The 20,492-nt window shown below is 37.3% G+C and overlaps 1 protein-coding gene across 1 annotated transcript; it reads right to left on the reverse strand.

Moving 5' to 3' along the window:
- Positions 1-9,912: 9,912 nt before the first annotated feature.
- SPINK1 (serine peptidase inhibitor, Kazal type 1) lies at positions 9,913-17,282 on the reverse strand. Its single transcript, XM_010383372.2, has 4 exons — positions 17,004-17,282; positions 15,238-15,269; positions 13,692-13,798; positions 9,913-10,037 (listed from the first exon to the last, which is right to left on the reverse strand). Exons 1-4 carry the CDS (start codon positions 17,056-17,058, stop codon positions 9,992-9,994), a joined length of 240 nt encoding a protein of 79 aa, XP_010381674.1. The 5' UTR covers positions 17,059-17,282; the 3' UTR covers positions 9,913-9,991.
- Between the last annotated feature and the right edge of the window lie 3,210 nt (positions 17,283-20,492).

The following is a 20,492-nucleotide window of genomic DNA, read 5'->3' on the forward strand; positions in this document are numbered from 1 at the left end:
TGCTATCCTTCTCTCCCTCTCTCTGTTCATCCTTTTCCTTTTCTTACTTCTTTATGCAGTTGATACCATACCTCTTTATCTAAGAACATTAAAAGTACACTTTTTTACTTTTATTCTTTCACCTTAAAATGGAGATATTAGCAAATAGCGCCAGAAAACCAAAATATGATGACATGGGAAAAAATGGATCTCAAATATTAAAGAATAGTATACAACATATACAGAAATGAACTTGAAACAGTTAATAGACCTAAAGATAAAACTATAGGCCACGCAGTGGCTCATGCCTGTAATCCCAACACTTTGGGAGGCCAAGGTGGGTGGATCATAAGGTTGAGAGATTGAGACCATCCTGGTCAACATGGTGAAACCCTGTCTCTACTAAAAATAGAAAAATTAGCCAGGTATGGTGGCCGGCGCCTGTAACCCCAGCTACTCAGGAGGCTGAGGCAGGAGAATTGCTTGAACCCAGGAAGTGGAGGTTGCAGTGAGCCAAGATTGCACCACTGAACTCCAGCCTGGTGACAGAGTGAGACCCTGTCAAAATATATATATAATATATGTACACACAACACAAAAAATATATGTAATATATAATAATATTAATTATTAATATATCAATTAATAATTAATATTAATTATTAATATATCAATTGTATATTATATATATATAAAACTATAAAAGTTCTAATAAGAAACAAAGACCAAAATCGTGTGACCTTGGAGTAGGCAATTTTTAAATTTTCATTTTTAACTTAGATTCAGGGGTTCATGTGCAGATTTGTTACAAGGAAATATACATGAAACATATAAGAAACAACAGATAAAATGAACTCCATTTTATTAAAATTTTTTGCTCTCTGAAAAACACCACTAACACAATAACAAACAAAATGACATACTGTGAGAAAATCAAGAACACTTACAACTTAATTATATGACAAATACATCAATTTAAAAATGGGCAAAAGATTTTAATACTTTACTGAAGAAATGCACAAAGTGATTGTCAACATCATTAGTCATTAGAAAAATAAAAATTAAAACTACAATGAAATATCACTATACATACTTGCTAAAATAGCTAAAGTTTAAAAGATTGACAATATCAAGTGTTGGTTGGGATGTGGAGTAACTAGAACTCCCATACATTGCTATGGGAATACAAAATAATGCTACCACTTTGGAAAACAGTTGGCAGGATTTTTTTTATCAAGTTAAAAATACACTTACAGTATGCTCCAGCAATTGTACTTTTATTTACTTACCTATGATTAATAAAATATATGTCCACACAAATATTTATATGTGAATAATCATAGCAACTTTAATCATAGTAATTGAAAAATGTTAAAATAAAAAATTGGAAACAACCCAATTACCCAACAAGAGATGAATGGATAAACAAATTGTGGTATCTTCAAAAATAGGTACTACTGAGGAAGAAAATAAAAAGGAACTATTGAAATATACAACAATGCAGATGAATTCCAAAAAAAATGATACATAAAAGAAGGTGAACACAAAAGAATACATAATGTTTACCCCATCCATGTAACATCCTAGAAAAGGCAGACAATGTTTAGTGACAGAAAGCAGATCGGTGGTTGTCTGGAGTTGGAAGGAGCAGTGTCGACTACAAAGGAGCACAGGGAACCTTTTGGGGTGATAGAAATATTTCATTTTTTCAAATCACAATGAGATTTCATAAGTATGTATCTTTGTAAAAACTCACTGAACTGTAGAAGTGTACAACATTTATATAAGGATTATTTTCTAAGAATGTATTATGGTGATATTTTCCAGCTGAAAAGGTGATTGCATTATCACCATTATGAAATTTTCTGTAACATATCATTCATATCCTCAATAAAATTTAAGTTGATTTCATTACAGATTAGACACCCTATTTTTAAGAGGGGTGTGATATATCTTCATACATCTAAACAGTAGTCCTCTCCTGACCTTTATTTTAGAGTCTCTTGAGTTTTCAGACATGGAATTTAGCAGGTAACATAAGGAGAGTGGGGTTTATAGACATTTGGTTTATCTGCACTGGGCCCTAAAAGAATTAATTTCAAAGCACTCATCATCTTGAATAGATGTGATTTTCCTTACTATCAATAGCTTCTAAGCAGCATTTTTAAAGCCTTTTAAATGGAATATAGCAGTTTCTTTTTTCTTTTTGTTTTTGCTGATAGGTAAAAACGAAAGATTTCTGATGCCTGATATTTGGGACACTAGAGAGAATATTATTTAACAGGAACAGATAACAAAGTTGATTAATTATTGTAGCACAGTAAAACTGCAGTTGCAAAGGTGAAATCTATGTTGGATACTATTTATGAAATTTTAAGAAATCTAACTTGGCTTTTGAAGATCATAAAAATACAGATATATAATACTCAGTGAAGTAAAAAATAAAAAATCAACACTGAATTAGTAAAGACTTCTTTTCATCATGAACGTGTTCCCATTCCTTTTTAGGGTTCTACTGTTCAAATTTTCATTACAACCTCATTAAATGAAAACATCTTATTAAATTCCTTTGATCTGATCAATTTTCAAACAGGAATTTTCAGGTAATATGAAAGGGTAAAACGTAACTCTTAAAAAATGTTCAATGCTTCAGTATTCTTGATACAGAATTAACTTTATTTATTGAGGCAGTATACTGATAATGTACTGTGATTGTATAATGCTGGGTACAAAGATAATTATTTGGGAAACTAAAATAAACAAACACATATGCACAGACTTTCTTGTATTTCAGGTTGACTGCAATTACTGTTAGAGAAGAAGCATCAGATTATTATGGGAATATGGAAGAGATTAGTTTGAGAAAGCAAGATCCTCCAGAGTATCCGGAGGTTGTAGCCTATTCATTCAAATTGTAAAGAAGCTCTTCGGGCGATTCTTATGCATTCTAAAGTTTGAAGACCACTACTGTAAATGACAACACTTGCACATGTGGTATTTATTAAGTAGGTAACATTTTGATAGGTGAAAAAGGATTGTAGAAAGATAATTTAGCAGGAAAAATGCCTGAAGACTGGAACACTTGAGGTTTAACATTTTTGAGGGCTTAGATCACCAGAAGAGATTAGGACTTTCTCTAGTAGACAGTGTGTAGACGTGACAGGTTTTTCATCAGAGCACTACTGTAATTATTTTCTAGTTTAGAAGCATTCTCTGGTTCGGGATGAATTGGCATTGTTCAATGGGGTATGTAGGAGGATGTGTTGGAGGGAAGATGGGCTGAGTAAACTTGGGCAGGTAGAACCCCTGGTCTGTTACATTAAAACATGTCAGAAGTAGTGCTGGGCTTAAAGGGGATGAAGAAAAGAGATTGGATTTGAAAGACAATATGTTTTAGAAATAAGGTCCATTGTCCAGAAATAGGGTCCATTTCAAAAAAATCCATGGAAATTTTTGTTGGTCCTTGATTTTTATCTGCTAGATACCAGTTGATTTTCTGGTGAGCATGGGGTGGGGAAAGGGATTATAGTATTTGGCTAAGAAGCAGATTTATTGACTCCATCCCAATTCCACCCTTAGGATACTTAAAAAATTAAGAGAAGGGAAAAAGTTAGAAAAATTTGTGAGTCCAGAGCTTCTGCAGTAGCAGAGATCTTTAAAAGACATCTCAGAAATTGGCAAGCACACAGAGCGAGTAAAAAGTGGAAGGCACGTGATTCAGATTTAGAGAATTAATGAACAGTCCCCAGAGGAGGTGATACCTGTGTTCTGTTAAGAAAAAGTTAGACAGATGGATCGTGTGTATGTGTGGGGAAATGTGTGTGTTTCTCTATGTGTGTTCGTATTGTAGGGGAGTAAAACAAAAAGGACGATTCCATCAGAGAAGTAGAACAGAGGCCAGAGAGCATGACATGTTCAGGGAACTTGGAGCAATTATTTTTCAAAGAAAGGGAGATCATCAGTGCTAACCATTACAGAAAGCAGAGGCAACCGCAGCAGTAAATGAGATTGACAGTGTAACATCACGGAAGAGCCAAGGATCTCTGCAGTTTGACTAGTTCAACCCTTGGGGGAGTTAAAAACCTCAGTTTTCTAATTCCTAAAATGAGGATCCCAGGATTCCTTGTGAGGATGCATGGGAAATATTTAATACAGGGGCTGGCACATAGAATTGTACCTGGAGGTTAGCTCCTATAATTTTTATTATTCTTTATTAACTTTCACCTTGTTCTAATTTACATCTTTAAGGTTTGAGAATTAATCTTTATGAAGTCATTCTTTTAAGTATTTTAAAGGTCCCTAGAATAGAAAAAAATTTCAAAAATGTAGATGTAAACTTTCAAGAAATGCACATAGAATTCTTTCAGTAAAAAAAGTGTTTTTTTTTTTCAGGGTTTTTACCCTGAAATTTAGCACAAACATTCAAAACATAACTCATTGTGCCTCTGTGCTTCCACAACCATATTTACTACAAATCTTACCCAAATTTCACCTTCTTTCTCTCTACTTCTCATTCTTTGTCTATTCAGGTATTTATGTCTACGTTTTGTTTAATTTAGTAATATGCATGGCTCTTTCTGCCTTTTTCCTTCTAATTTCCACAGTTACACATTTAAAGTTTTCTTTATTTCTAACACAACTTTTTCTCTGGTGACTTCTAATTCCTAATTTTCTCTTATTTCATCTTCTCTTCTTTTAACATGGGCTAATATGAAGTCAAAAAATTACTATTTACTTTGTATCACAATTTTAAATTCATGAATACAGATTAAATGAGTTGAATGAGTTATCCATTATCTGTCAAAAACAAAGTTAAATCATGTAGAATTTTAAGAGTTTATTGTGAGTACAAAAGAATAGTTCATGAACTGGGAAACCTCAAGCTGAAAAATGCATGAAATCTCCATTTAACAGCACTTACAGCACAACGTATAGAGCCTGAAGGAGGAAGTATTTTGGTCGTTTTCATGATTAGCTGTCATATATTTGTTTTTAAGGCAACAGAGCCTATTTAAGCTGATTTATCTGTAGCTACTGGTTTAATTTCATTGAACCAAGCTGAAAAGGACAAAATGCTAATGTCTATGCTTTGTTTATGTTCAAGGTTAAGATTTCAGGGAAATCAGGATGATTTAAATTTTGTTTACATGGCTGTGGGCAGTTGACCATGGGGTATCTAAATTGTAGCCTCCATTTTGATTTATTTATTTTGAACACATCTAAAAGGCACCTAGCCACAAATAGCATCCCAACCAAGTAACAAGGTTTTGACTTGATCTCCAATCAGTCTATTTTGTTTGTTTTCACTATTTCTTGGCTTTTTAGTGACTTTTGATTTGTTTAAAAGCAAAAGATCTGCATTATTCCGTTTTTGTGAACATCATTTTGTTATATACATATTGCATATTTTTAGCTAAAAGTTAGCTTTTGTTTAAACAATGAAAGAAAACAAAGGATCTCTCTGCACTGGATTGTGAGAGTAAAAAAAAAGCAAAATTGTTGGCAGTGCTAGGGCTTGGAAAAGTAAAGGCTTTGCATGTTTCTTAATTTAATTGCTTCCCTTATTATGCAAATAAATTGTATTTATACATAGGTGGAATAAACTAAGGTTTTTAAGGGATTAATTGGGTCAGAGAAATGGAAATAAAGGGATTATATTTTTCAAGTTCTTATTTTTCAGGAGGCTTAGTATAAATTATATTTTTAAATGTTTAATTTTAAACACATTTACTTCTCCAATGGTGCAATTTTTTGTTTTTGATACACTGTTCCCATCAGATAGTTTCATATTTCAAATGTTCTGAAACCAATAGAGGAAACTGTACCGAAATGTACTGGCCCCGTGACTGTGCCCTCTTGGAGTTTACTTGCAGTTCTGTGGTCCTGTATTTAATGAGGATTATAGTTCTTTTTTTTCATCCAGGGATGGGGAACCTAATAGTGTGAGCTGGATTTATTACCCTATTCCCTCGCAGGGCTACAAAACCCTTCTTAGTCCACAAAATTCGTCTTCAGCCATTACTCTTGAATTTCTATTTTGGAGGCATGGTTTATAATTCTGGATTTTTTTACTATTAAAAACAGAGAGATTTTAGTCCAATCTTGTACCCAGTTGAGGATTGTCTTCTACAAAATTATGCAACAAATTATTACCTGAAGAAGTAAATAATGCAACAAATTATTACCTGAAGAAGTAAATAATGCAACAAATTATTACCTGAAGAAGTAAAGTTTCTATCATAGAAATGTTTATGTACCAGGAGACAATTGGTCACTGTTTTAGTGAGCCCAAAGGATTATAAGATGAATAATAACAATAACAGTAATTATTCTTGAGCACATACTACAGGGCAGGCATTGTGCTATTTGCTCTATGTCGGAATTGTTATCATTAACCCCTATTGGAGATGAGGAAACTGAGACTTTGAGAAATTCTCCAACTTCTCCCAGGACACAAGGCTTGATGGAGGCAGAGTCAGATTCAAACTCAGCCTCTCTAAATCAGAGCCTCTGATCTTAACCGTTATAGTGTACATTTTCCCACTGAACCAAAATTAGTATCTGTTTAATCTCTACCCAGTTAGTCTAAATTCTACCCTTTGGGGCCAACCAGATCATGTTCATTCCTCTTCTCCATTCATTTATGTACCAAAAAGGGTATTGATTAAGTACCTCGGAGGTGTTTGATACTGTCGTTGAGCCTGTAATACAGCAGTGAAAAAAAGGGTAAAATTTCTGCTTCCATGGTGTTAACATTTTAATCCCTTAAATCCTTTGAAAAGACCCACCAAGTTCTAAGGGTTTTCCTTTGTTTAGCACAAATTTTCCTACTTCTTCCAACCACTCATCATGGAGCAAAATTTCAAATTCTTACCAGTATTGGTAGTTTCCTTCCTCTAAACATATTCTGGTTTGTAAATAATCTCTTTTAAAACACAACTACCTGATAGGGTTTGGCTCTGTGTCCCCACCCAAATCTCATGTCAAAATCCCGAGTGTTGGAAGTGGGGCCTGGTGGGAGGTAATTTGGATCACAGGGGTGGATTTCTCATGAATCATTTAGCACCATCCCTCTGGTGCTGTTCTTGTGATCGTGTTGCAGGGCTTTCTCCTCAGTTCTTCTAAAAACTGTGTTCTTGTCACACAACCAGGAAAGATTAAGCTCGTGGACACATAGAAGGGTGAGAAAAATGGAATTTATTGGGCAAAAAAGGAAAAAGAGAAAAACTTTCAAATTTTCAGTAAAGCGAGAAGGAAGCCTGTTATCTGGCTTCTGCCCCACCACACAGGAACTCAAGAGGTCGGACTCCTCCCCTCCGCAAAGGGCACGAACTTCTGTGGCTCCATGTCATTCTCCCAGTTCAGGCTGGTTGGAGGTTCTCCAGGGAGCCCTTTTTACTTGGCTGTCTCAATAGTGAATGAGTTCTCCTGAGATCTGATTGTTTGAAAGTGTGTAGCACCTCCCATCTCTGTTGCTCTTGTTTGGCCTATGTGACCTGACTGCTCTCCCTTCACCTCCACCATGATTGTAGGCCTCCCCAGAAGCTGAGCAGATGCCTGCATCATCACACTTCCTGTATAGCCTGTGGAACCATGAGCCAATTAAACCTCTTTTCTTTATAAACTGTCCAGTCTCAGGTATCTCTCTCTCTCTCTTTTTTTTTTTTTTTTCGAGACAGAGTTTCACTTTTGTCGCCCGGGCAGGAGTACAATGGTATGATCTCTGCCCGCTGCAGTCTCCACATCCTGGGTTCAAGCGATTCTCCTGTCTCAGCCTCAAAAGTAGCTGGGATTACAGGTGCTCACCACCACTCCTGGGTAATTTTGGTATTTTTAGTAAAGATGGGGTTTCACCATGTTGGCTAGGCTAGTTTCGAACTCCTGACCTCAGGTGATACACCCACCTTGGCCTCCCAAAATGCTGGGATTACAGACGTGAGCCACCATGCCAGGCCACAGGTATTTCTTTAGAGTGATGGGAGAATGGCCTAATAAACTACCATACACGAACATAGCAATCCACATGCTTTCTGATGGGTCAGAGAGAGAACAGAACATTAGAGACAGACAGTTTGGGTTAATGGGTTACTTCTGCTTATAATCTCCAAGGTTTGTCTCTCCAGACTTGTAGACTGGTTCAATTGGGCATGAAAATTTGTAGCATTCAACTATTTAAATTCTGTTTATTATGGCAAAGGTCCTTAATATTAGGGATGTCCTTCGAGTGTCCTCTAGCATCACAGACAAGATGCTGGAAGCCATCTTGCATCCGTAACTGCTGTTAGCCTGATATTTAATGAGAGCTGTTAGACAGGGGTTTGACTGAGGCACTTGGCAGACTACAGCATCCTCTAGTGGCCAGATTTAAACCTCAAGACGTGTATATTCTGAATATCACAAGCAATTAACCTAAACCTTACAGTGTCTGGCAACCATGTTTGGCAAGTGTGAAATAGCTTTTGACTGGTTATTTCTGGTTCAATAGGTGATCTGTTTCCTGCTGTGTATTAGAAAACCTGCTGCATCTCGGGCTCTGTTAGCCCTCTACCTAATTTTCTATTCTAGGCTAGTTCCTCATGAGTTTGGGAATTCAAGTTGCTTTTTCATCTTTCCCCTCCCCATCCTTCTCCTCCTCCTCCTTTCCTCCTCATCCTCCTCCTCTTTTTTTCGTTCCTCCTCCTCCCCCTCTACCTCTTCCTCCTCCTCCTTCTTCTTTTAGTAGCTGTACATACTTTTATTTTTCTTTGGGGGCACTTCTTTAGTTTATTCGCTTCCCTGAATATAAACACATAGACCTTTTTAATAGGAAGGTGTTATCTAAAGTTTCTATGGAAAAAATAGGCAATGAGTAACTCACGTGAGGTGGTTGTGGCTTCATGGAAGAAGCATTGGACTTGAAGTCCGTCCTGCATTATAATAAAAGCCTAAGCCTGCCGCTTTGTTTGCTGGCAATATTAGGCAGGTGATTTCACTTAGTTCTAAGTTTACTCATAAGTTAAGGATAATCTTACAGGGTTGTTTTGGCTTACACATAAACCAAAGTGCGCTGCACAAAGGTTTCTTGATCCGTTCATTTGGTCTATAGTCACTTTTTTCCTTGTCAGATTATCTTTTGGGAATGGTTTGATAGTAGAAGAGACCATTCCCAAAGTTAATCCAGAATCAGGCCTACCCACCCACCTGCCTCAGGTTAGCACAGCACAAACCCATCAGGCCCTGTGAAGCAGATCTCCCAGGGAAGCACAAGAGGAAGTCCTCCATCCAAGCCCCGGGTTATCAGGCACAAGCACAGGCTCTCGTTTACCACTAGTCACCTTAGTAACCAACGGGGAACTGGCCCTGCTGGGGAAGAGCTAAGGCTGCGTCCAGAAGCTGCTCCATAGCCTTGTTAAGAAAATGTACTTTTTTTTCTGTTTATTCACTGATTCAAATCTTTTTGAGACAATTATGTTTGACCCAAACTCTACATTCTGAGATAAGTGGAAAATCTCAAAGACTAAACTCTATTCCACCAGACAGGCAGCTCTGTGCCCGTGCGCGTAGACCTGTGCCAGGCTCAATAGATGCTCGGTCAAATCCCAAGGAAACCTAAAGGAGTTACTTCAATCAGCAAACTGTGATGGGTAACATGTTTCTGCACTGGGTATTTTCCATTTGTTCTTTAAAATAGTAGTCCAGTCCTCTGCAGAATTACTTGCATTCATGATCATCCGTGCTCTGCCATTTAATATCTGCAATCACATATTCTGAGGCAGTGACCTCAGGATGTAAGAAAGATGAGGAAAGAAAAGGCATTGTGAGGGAAAAACCCTGTGTGAAATTACAGGATTCCTGGTGTTTTTAAAACTTGGTCTATTCTGAGTCTTGCCAAAGTCCCCTGACCCTGGTATAATCAAACATACCTTTGAGGAAAAAGCAAATGGAAACAACAGGGAGTATTCAGATGCATTTATTCAACAATCAGGCCAGCCAGGCCTCACAGTGACCTGATGGGATTTCAAAACCTTGGTTCTCAGCAAGGCCCAGATTTTCGAATGAGGATAGAAGTCTGGCGCTTCCTGCAGTAGAAATTAAAAAAAAAAGAAAAATCAGCTTGAACTTTATTGACAAAAAAGTGACTATAGGAGAAAAACGGGGGAAAATAACTTCATTTAAAGTAGAGGGGTTTGAGATTTATAATCTTTTCTCTTTCATTCATTTATACATTCACTTACCCAATTCATCAAATATTTATTGATTACTGTTGTATACACTAAGGATACAACAGAAAGGAAAAATATCTGTACGTACAGTTTTTACAGACCTAGTTACAGTGAACCCCTGAAATTAAACTCAAATCCATCGTTGCATCTTTTGCTCCTGATGCCTCTGCCTTCGCCACCAGGTTTCCATCTGAGCTGCTGCCTGAGCTATTGTTGGACCTTCTAATTGACTGACCTTTCATTTTAGAGCTCTGGGGATTCATTTCTGTGAGGTCTCGCAAAAGTAAATCATATGTTTATTCCACATGATTCCTGCCAGTTCTAAACATCCTCCCCTCCAGATAAAACCTCTCTGTTTGCCCCACACTGCCATTACCAAACCAGTTTTCTCTTCTCTAAGCTAAGTATCTCTAAATTTTGTAATTGTTCCCTAGAAGACTGTCTCCAGGTCTTTAATTTTTCTAACCATTTTTTCTTGGAATATACTGACTTACAAAAATTCTTCTACTTCTCTATTACTGGAGGACATCTGACTTCCGTATACTTTTATTTTTTCTTTTGTTTGTTTCTTTCTCTTTTTTTTTTAGACAGAGTCTCACTCTGTTGCCCAGGCTGGAGTATAGTGGTGTGATCTTGGGTCACTGCAGCCTCCAGCTCCCGGGTTCAAGTGATTCTCCTGCCTCAGCCTCCTGAGTAGCTGGGATTACAGGTGCATGTCACCACGCCCTGCTAATTTTTGTATTTTTAGTAGAGACGGGGTTTTACCATGTTGGCCAAGCTGGTCTCAAACTCCTAACATCAAGTGATCTGCCTGCCTGGGCCTTCCAAAATGCTGGGATTACAGGCATGAGCCACCATGCTCAGCGAAACTCTTTAAGACTTTTTAATGCTTTCTTGTCCCACAATCATTAAGTACTCATTAATACTGATTTCCAAATCAGTTAGCATACATAAGCACACATACCTAAACAGAATAAACAAGAGTTGCTACGCTGTTCACTCTAGTTTCATATATTCACCGTTGACATATAGCTATGTAAATTTAAATTAGTTTAGATAATATTAAATATTCAGTTTATCAGTTATGCTAGCCACATTTAAGTTAGTATTAGCCACATTAAGGCTACTGTTTTGTGGCTAGTGGCTATGTATTAGACAGCATAAATATAGAACATTTCGGCCGGGTGCGGTGGCTCAAGCCTGTAATCCCAGCACTTTGGGAGGCCGAGATGGACGGATCACGAGGTCAGGAGATCGAGATCATCCTGGCTAACACGGTGAAACCCCGTCTCTACTAAAAAAATACAAAAAAACTAGCCGGCGATGTGGCGAGTGCCTGTAGTCCCAGTTACTTGGGAAGCTGAGGCAGGAGAATGCCATGAACCCGGGAGGCAGAGCTTGCAGTGAGCTGAGATCCGGCCACTGCACTCCAGCCTGGGCGACAGAGCCAGATTCCGTCTCAAAAACAAACAAACAAACAAACAAACAACAACAACAACAACAACAAAATAGAACATTTCCATCATTATAGAAGGTTCTATTGGAAATGCAGATTTATGGAAAAGAATTTGCCAGTACAGATTTCCTATGAAGACATAGAAGGAATAGAAAAAGTGTTTTTTGAATATATTTGCCAAGCATATAATGACCAAGAAGACTGATTTGCAAGCCCTTGTTTGGTATTATCTACTTGTCTCAAACTAGGGTCAGCATCTGGCTTTAGTTACAAGGTAATAAGTTGGGGACTTTTAATCAACAGTGAAAAGGGCAATGTCATACATTAGGAAATATGCTGTATTTGAGAAAGCAACATTTTGTCTCTAGATCTAAATTTTCTTATCTGAGAAATATAGGAAGAGAGGTCATGTTTTCTAGCATACAAATGAGACTCCCGTATTTACATATTTTTGAACAAACAGAAAGAGTAAACAGAAACTCGCAGGTTTCACAGACTAAGCAGACAGGGTGTCCCAGCCCTCTACTAATATTTTTCTAATGTTTCACTGTAAATGTTGAGTGGCACTTGGAAATTTCCCAAGTCTCAAAGCTGTTGTTCTCTTGCTTTCTCCTCCCATTGGATGGAAAGATGATGTTTGACCTTAATGTCAAGAACGTGGGTCATGAGAAAACTAACAGGTGGCTTCAAATTCCTTTTACAAGTCTTAGTTATGGAAACGGATTCATTACAAAGTAGAATACCTAAGGTTTTGGGTCTAAAACTTCAAGATATTAGACCTCTCATCCTGGGGACCTATTTCCACGATACTTGCTAAACTCTGAGAATTTTCCACAATGGTTTAAACCAGCCCAAGAAGAAGGTTTGCATTACAGGCAAGGAAAGTTATGCAGTAGAATATAATAGAAATTTACACAGTCATTTGAGCCTGAGTCAAAGTCTTTAATATCAAGTCAATCTCAGAAAAACTAAAGTCACTCGTGGAATCCCCTTTTGTTTGTTTTGTTCATGCCACACCTTTATTTAACCTGGCATGCTCTTTTGACATTGCCAAAATTCAGAGCTCTATTTAAATGGCATTCTATTCTTTTTTTTTTCCTTTTTTTTTTTATGGAGTCTCACTCTTGTCACCCAGGCTGGAGTGCAGTGGCACAGTCTCAGCTCACTGCAACCTCTGCCTCCCAGGTTCAAGCGATTCTCCTGCCTCAGCCTCCTGAGTAGCTGGGGTTACAGGCGCCCACCACCACGGGGTTTCACCATGTTGGCCAGGCTGGTCTCGAATTCCTGACCTCAGGTGATCCACCTGCCTTGGCCTCCCGAAGTGCTGGGATTATAGGAGTGAGCCACTGCACCCAGCCGGCATTCTATTTTTTTCATGGATCCTTTCTTGGCCCCTTTTAATAACAAAAAATATGTATCCCTGCTTCACTTCAGTTGCACTTTATTTACACCTCATCTGGCATTTGCCCCATATCATAAGAAGTCATCCTATATGTGCTCATGACGTTTTCTTAGTCATAAGCACCAGTAAGACAGGGAATATTAGCATAATGCTTGATACATGCTAAGGTTTCAGTTGCTGAGTGAGATAGGAAATTTGTGTCGAATCTATTTCTCTGTATCCCATCTCCTACTCGTGGACACTGAGAAAATGAAGCTTTACTGAAACTGGCTTTCATATCCATGAGTAAAAATACATTTTTGGTTATATAATCTATACAATTTATATTTGCATAACTGAGGGCTTTAAAAAACACAATTATTGCAACCACTAATATTTCTTTTTAATTAAAGGTATTTTGTGTGTATAAGATTAATAAAAATCCAATCTATCAACTATTTTGCTCTAAAAATGTAGACTTTTATCATAAAAGTGACTTTTTAAAAATAATATTATAATGCTAAATGTATAAAAAGGAGAATAAGAAAGAGATAACTGTTTTTGGAAAAAGTAAATAGTTTACTTCTCTCAGGGTAAGATTCATATTATCAGTATATTTGAAGATAACTATCTTAAAATATATAGTTTAAAAGAAACTCAAATTTGTACTCACTGATTTTCAAAACATAGCACACATTCATTGGGATAAGTTTTTCCATCAGTCCCACAGACAGGGTCGTATATCTTGGTGCATCCAGTAAGTTCATTGTAACATTTGGCCTAAAAATGGAATTAAACAGAATCATTTCCCATTATTCTCCATTCTTGAGCTCATAGCAAAATCTCTGAAATGGTTTTAATTTCTCTGGGGCATAACTGTGATTGGGAGAATGATACTGTGTGTTGTAAGAGAAATAACCTAAGATCTCGAGACAGAAAACCTTGTTTTAAGTCATGCCTCTGCTATTTCTAAACTGTGTGACATTAGTAAGTCCTATGGCCCTTCTGAAACTCAGTCAGTTCATCCGCAAAATGGTGATGATATTACCATTTCCCATCTATCTCATAGTGTTGTTGTGAGGTTTGCACGGATGGGTGAAATAATGTTCATGTTTGCAGTTACTGCAGGTGCTGGCATCTCTCAGCTTGGCCACATCTTGAGGCATGTTCTTCCTTGTACACTGTAGTCCACACACACTGGTCTTCTATTAGGCACTTAAAGGCGCTAGCCATCATCCAGTGTTGGAAGTCTTTGCATTCTACTCTAGTAAGAGTTTATAATCGTCAAATGATTGTCATTGTCCTAGACATTGTCCTAGTGCTTTTTACATATTATTCTGTTTAAACCGCCTAACTGTCCTGTGAACTAAGTATTATATTCTTCTTCAGGTGAAGATAATGAAGCACAAAGCAATAAAATTAGCCAAGGACACCCAGCTAAGGAATTCCTAAATTCAGAATTCAAACCTAATCAGAGTTCCTGAGCTTTAGCTCTTAACTACTTCATTCTACTACATCTCCCCACCAGTTTTGCTTTGCTAGCAGTCATTTTTTTTTTTCTCAAAATAACCCCTCACTTACTTCAGAGCACCCTCCCTGATCTCTCTAACTAGTCTAAGTTCCTAATGGCAGCATATCTTTTTCATAACACTTATCATAAATGTAATAATGTATTCATTCATGAACTTTTGGTCTGTTAGTTGTCTCTGACTAGATATAAATGTACTGAGAAGAGGTACACTTCTTCCTCTGGTCTCCAAATTTACTGAAATTACCTTTTAAACAAAAATATGAAAAGGTTAGAGTTAGAATATTTTTCTAGAAGAAGAACCTAGTTTATTATTTTCTGTTGTTCATTATAAATTAGAGCCACACTTTGGTCATCGGGAGAGCTGGCTGTAAGGAGGAAGGGCTACTTGGAGTGAACTTGAGAAGGCTTCTACCCCAAATACTTGTCTACAGCTAGTTTATATAAAAACCCCTTCGCAGCAAGCACTATAGGACTATATAGAACTTGCTTATACATCAGTGAAATTGTCCTTCAATATATGCCTGTGGGGTGGAACTACTATTACCATTTGCATTCCACACGTTAACCCTCCCTAGCATTCATACTCCTCTTAACTTCAGGCTCAACTGAAAGGTGACAGCAAGGCTGCATTTTTGTTGGATCAAACTGTTCCAGCCTGAGAAATAAGAAATTGTAAATATCTCTTTACCTCTCTTCCCAGGGAGTCAGCTCTAGTGTTACCTAGAAATAAATCAGATATGGTAAGTTGGGTCCTAAACGAGAGAAGTCAGATCTATTCTTCATCAGAATTCTCTGCTTTCATTGCAGACCGTGACTTCTTTACTAGGCTCTTTCATTCCCCACCCTTTCTGATTTCTATAATCTTCCAAAAGTATCTGACTGATTTTCCTGCACCCCTTCCCTGGCAAAACCTTAAAAAGATTAAGTAAAACTTTGATTATGACCAAAGTACCTCAATTTGATGTTTTAGGAAGTTGATCTATTTCCTTGAAAATAGAAATTATGTACTTACTGCTGGAAATGTATCAGGCACTGAGCAAATTATCTTTTGAATCCTCACAAACATTCTCAAAACCAGTTACTAGATCTTTAATCTCACAATTAGTGAAGTATACTTTTTATCTGTTTACAGATGAAAGTATGGAGAGTTTTTATAACTAGCTGTGAAACAGTTATCACAAGCAGTAACCAGGCCTTCTGATGCAAAATTAGCTTTTTCAATTACGCTGAAATTCTCTTTTGTAAGTAATGTTGAAAAAATAGAGATCTTTTGCCAACTCACTATCAGTTCCTAAAGAGCTATTTCCAACAATTGCATCATATGGACTATGGGTCCAACTCACATTTATTGAATTTACAGGTAGTCAAAATAGCTAATCTCCGTGCCCTAGAAGATAGCATAGGTTTTGCTGACAACATGTAGAAAATGATAACTGTGGATGAGTTGATGGAAGGGAAGGGGAATTAATCTGATAGCATCCAAATAAGGAAATATTTATGAAAGTTAATTTTAATATCATCAATCTTTGAGGTGATCTGGGTAAAGAGGTAGTTCTTTGTATCTAAATGTAACAAAAATTAGTGAGGCATCTAAGAACTTGGAGAATTTCCCCCAGGATAGTCAGAACTTGATATTGTTGGGGGCCCACTGGCTTTTAGAATCTAGTTGAGTCTAAAAACTGATGAGCAGGTGCTCATCACAAGCATCTATTTGTATTAATTAACATGCGTGAGGAGGGGGAAGGGGAACACTGACAGCTACGTAAGTATTCAGCGAATACAACAAACAATATTCTTCCTCTTCTTAGCAAAGTGCTGATTTGGCTGTCCACAGGATCTGTCGCTACACGAGAGGTGAAGTTGAAAATGTTAACCATTTCCAATGATAAAAAGGAAACTGATCTTGGCTCTGCGGGTTCAGAGTTGTCTGTTAACGTTGTCAAGATGCAGTTGGGGGCATATGTGCACCAACTATTCAAGCAGAATGTTTTCTTTCAAAACTTTCAAAACATGTAATGTAAATACACAAAATGCAATTTTTGTATTTCCAGATACTAATAAGAAATACCAGAAATTGAAAATAAAAATTCCCCTTTATATCACATATATTATTGTAATGTGGCCTTACACATTTACAGAATTAGAAGTATACTTAAAATTGAAATATTTTTACCCTTTTTTCTCTACCATATTCCAACAAAGGGTCAGCCACATCAATAGAGGAAAATCATTTTATCTCTAGGCAGTTCTTACTAGCAGAATTGTTTTCCTTATAGTAAGTTAAAAATCCCTCTTAAAAAATTATTCTTATCTGTGGATTCTATTTCATCTCATTAGGTCCAAAAGATCTCTCGAAGACTAGACTACATCAAAAGTCTAGAAGATAATGTGCTCCACAAAGCAACAGGTCAAAATGATTTTATTTAAATTTGAAAAATATGCAAAAACACTTACCAGATAGACTCAACAGGGCCAAGGCACTGAGAAGAAAGATGCCTGTTACCTTCATGGCTGAAGTTCTGCGTCCAGAGGTCAGTTGAAAACTGCACTGCACTTACCACGTCTCTTCAGAAGCCTGGGACTGGAAGGGTCATATGGCAGGTGACAGCAAGGCCCCACCTACTGGGCTATATCATAGATCTCCCTGGTTATTGATTGACTCTGTGTTGTAGCCTGGCCTCCAGGTTCTGGGAATGTCACCTGTGTAAGAAAGGTGAAAGGAGCCAGGTGGGCCTGAAACATGCAAGGCAAACATTCTGTCAGGAAAATAGTTCTGGTGGTTAGTTTGATCCCACTCTCTCTATGGTTGGGGGAAAGTCATACTCTTCTGAAGCCTGTTTTCTCCCCTGTAAGGTAAACCCAAAGATCCCTTCTACTCTGTAGGTCTGGATAGATGAGCAGGTATGGATAGCGACTAGAAAGAATTTTATTCCAAGTAGGATAAAACCTCTCCATTCTTTCTTCCTTTCCTCCACTCTTCATTTCTTATTCTTCTTTCTCTTTTCTCTATTTTTCTATCACCCATTCACAAAGCTTAAAGTAGCTGATGGAGTGGCAGATGAGAGGGAAAGAGAGAGCAAGAGAGAGAGAGGACTCAGTTCCCTAAAGCGTGTGTTCTGGATTAGAGGGTGTTTGTTGGAGTCACTTTTGCTGTGCTTCTGTGTATTCATCTGGAAATTAAAATAATAATAACATCTAACTCAAAGGGTTACTCTTTCATTTGAGAATATGTACTGGTTATCTACCATGTGTTGTTGGAAGAGAATTCTCCATCCTCTCTCATGTTTCTGTGTGTCTTATGAGTAGAGGTACCGATAACCTTTGTTTCAGACTATCTTTTTAAGGGTGTTTGTATAACAAACGACCTTAGAAAATATGTAATGTCTCCCTCTGCATCAAAAGGCAGGTTTGTTTACTCTTTAGTGTAATAAAGTTAATATCTCCTTCTAGGGCAAAGATCATGTTAATTGCCCTATTTAAAAGATTTCGGGTTTTTAAAAGCTTGGCCTTGCTTTCCTTTAACACACTGTACTTTCGCTGCAAGTATCACTTGATGTGCCTTACATTGGCCTGTGGAAATTGGGGCTTGGGAAACCAGAACAAATTCCAACACTCTGGCTGTTGCTATGGAATAATTAAGTCCCTTATCTCTGAGCCAGAAGTCTGTGCCTTCTGCCAGAAACCATTATAATGTGGCAGGTTAACTTCTTAGCTTCCAAGTAGGATAAAATCTCAAACCCTTTCCAAGTCATGACAAGAACTGTTTTTATCTCTCGAGACAGATCAGTAAATTAAAATAACAATCTCTGTCTTCATGGAGCTTCCATTGCATTTTTGTTGAGGGAGGCAGGTGACAAAAAATAATAAACGATTATAAAATGTATCAGATATATATTATGGAGAAAAGGATAGGAAGGATAAGGGTGCTGGAGGGTTAAGGAGATGTGTATCATAGTGTAATCAGAAAAGGTCTTGCTTTTCAGGTGATATCAAACAGAGACATGAAGGAAATGAGGATTTGAACTATGTAATTATTCCAAGGATGTGCATTCCAGACAGAGAGAATAGTAAGTGCAAAGGCTCTGAGGCTGACGTTGGTTTGACGTGTTTGAGAAACATCCAGGAGGACAGTCTGGCTTCCCGCAAAGTGATAGAGGGCAGAATGGGAGATGAAATAAAGGAAGCAGTGAGGGTCTAGATCTAGTGCAGGCTAGAGTAAGGACTTTGGTTTTTATCAAAGGGAGGCTTTGGACGTGTTTAGCTCTTGACACCACTATTTGGATGTTTTATAGCTACTTCAAATCTAATATGTCCCACACGACTATTTTGATCTTTCACTGCCATATTTTTGTCTCTATTCTCCCTACAGCTTCTTTTCTTTCCAGTAGATCACACAAGCCCAAACCTCATTGTTCTTCCTGATATTTCCCTTTCCCCTTGGTACACATCATCTTCCACACTTAATTTGTTACTAAGTTCTCTTCTTGGATTCGTATTCAAAATAACCTCAATCCCCAACACTTCTCATTAGCTTCCACTGTCGTATCTAAGACAATGCCATCATTTCCCCCCTGGGTTTCTGCACTTCCTGCAAAGAGTTTCTCAATATTTGTTGTTATTTCTTCCTTAAAGTTGCTGCCCATGGAACAGTCAAGGGATGTTTATGGACTGCAAATTTGATAATGTCTCTGTCCAGTTTCTCATTGTCCAGAATGCTCAGGAAGAATTTAGTTTCTGCATGACTTGGCTCCTTTCTATCTTTATTCTGCAAGAGGTTCTTCCTTGCTCAATCTGGTTATTTCCTTGCTACTTTGGTCATTTCTCTGTTACCCTTTGCTAGGACCAAGAAAACCAAACAAAACAGCTTTGCACCTTCTAAGGTTAAAAGGTTAAGTGGTAAGTATTTTCTCATTAAGCCATTCTTTCTGGGTCTTCCTTTACTTCTTTTTGCATCTAGATTAATTCCTCCTATTGTATGATTTCATAAAATCCTTCATTGCACTTAAAATAATTCCAACTCTATAGGTATTTGTATGATTATTATGTAATTCCTCTTTATTTTTAGGGAGCAAATACAGCTGCTTTATTTATTGTAGCACTTAACAAAGTGTCTGGAAAATAGTAGACACTAAATAAATATTTCCTAAAAACATAAATTAAGAGATAAATGTATATACTTCTGAAGACCAAGGTTTATGGCTTGTTCATTTCTGTGTCTCCAGTGCCTCCAGTTGAGTAGTCATTCATTGGCTCATCATCAGACCTTTTATTCCTTCAACTATTAGTATATTCAAATATTCATCAAGTCCTTACTATACAAAAGTTTTTGGCTGAGTGCTGGGGAAATGGATATGATGTCTGCCCTCATGGAGTTTAGTCTTAGCATTGATAGATATTGGTTGAATCATATTTGATGTGATTTGAGATGAAAATATATTGGTTCTTTTCATCTCAAATCATTATTTAAATGGTAGCTTTGTGGCCAGTAAGAAACTTCCAATAACCACTGTTAAGGAGGGTTCATACATGAGAAAAGGATTTTTTTTTCCTTGGGTCTCACAAGCAGTGTGGGGAGAAGGGAATTGGCTGGGATCTGGTCAAGTAAACTCGTTAGATAATAATAGCAACAGTAATAACTTTAGATTTAGGCCTGCCTGATGCCAAAGCCTGGGCTCTTTTCACCAAACAGTGCTTTTTAAACATTTGACTGTGAACCTAAAGTAAAAATTTTGGGGTATGGCCTAGTATATGTATTATATGTAGACGTGGGAGCAGACAAACACAGTTGTTAAAAAATAAAACATAGTCTTATTATAATGAGGACTCTTGATAGATTTTTTTATTCTATTCCATCTCAGTTCACCAATACTAATCTGTAATTAGAAAAATATTTCACTACAGAAATGTATCCTGTGGACCCCAGACAATCTTGTTTTTTAAATC

This window comes from Rhinopithecus roxellana, chromosome 3 (genome assembly GCF_007565055.1).
Source record: "Rhinopithecus roxellana isolate Shanxi Qingling chromosome 3, ASM756505v1, whole genome shotgun sequence".
Taxonomy (NCBI): Eukaryota; Metazoa; Chordata; class Mammalia; order Primates; family Cercopithecidae; genus Rhinopithecus; species Rhinopithecus roxellana.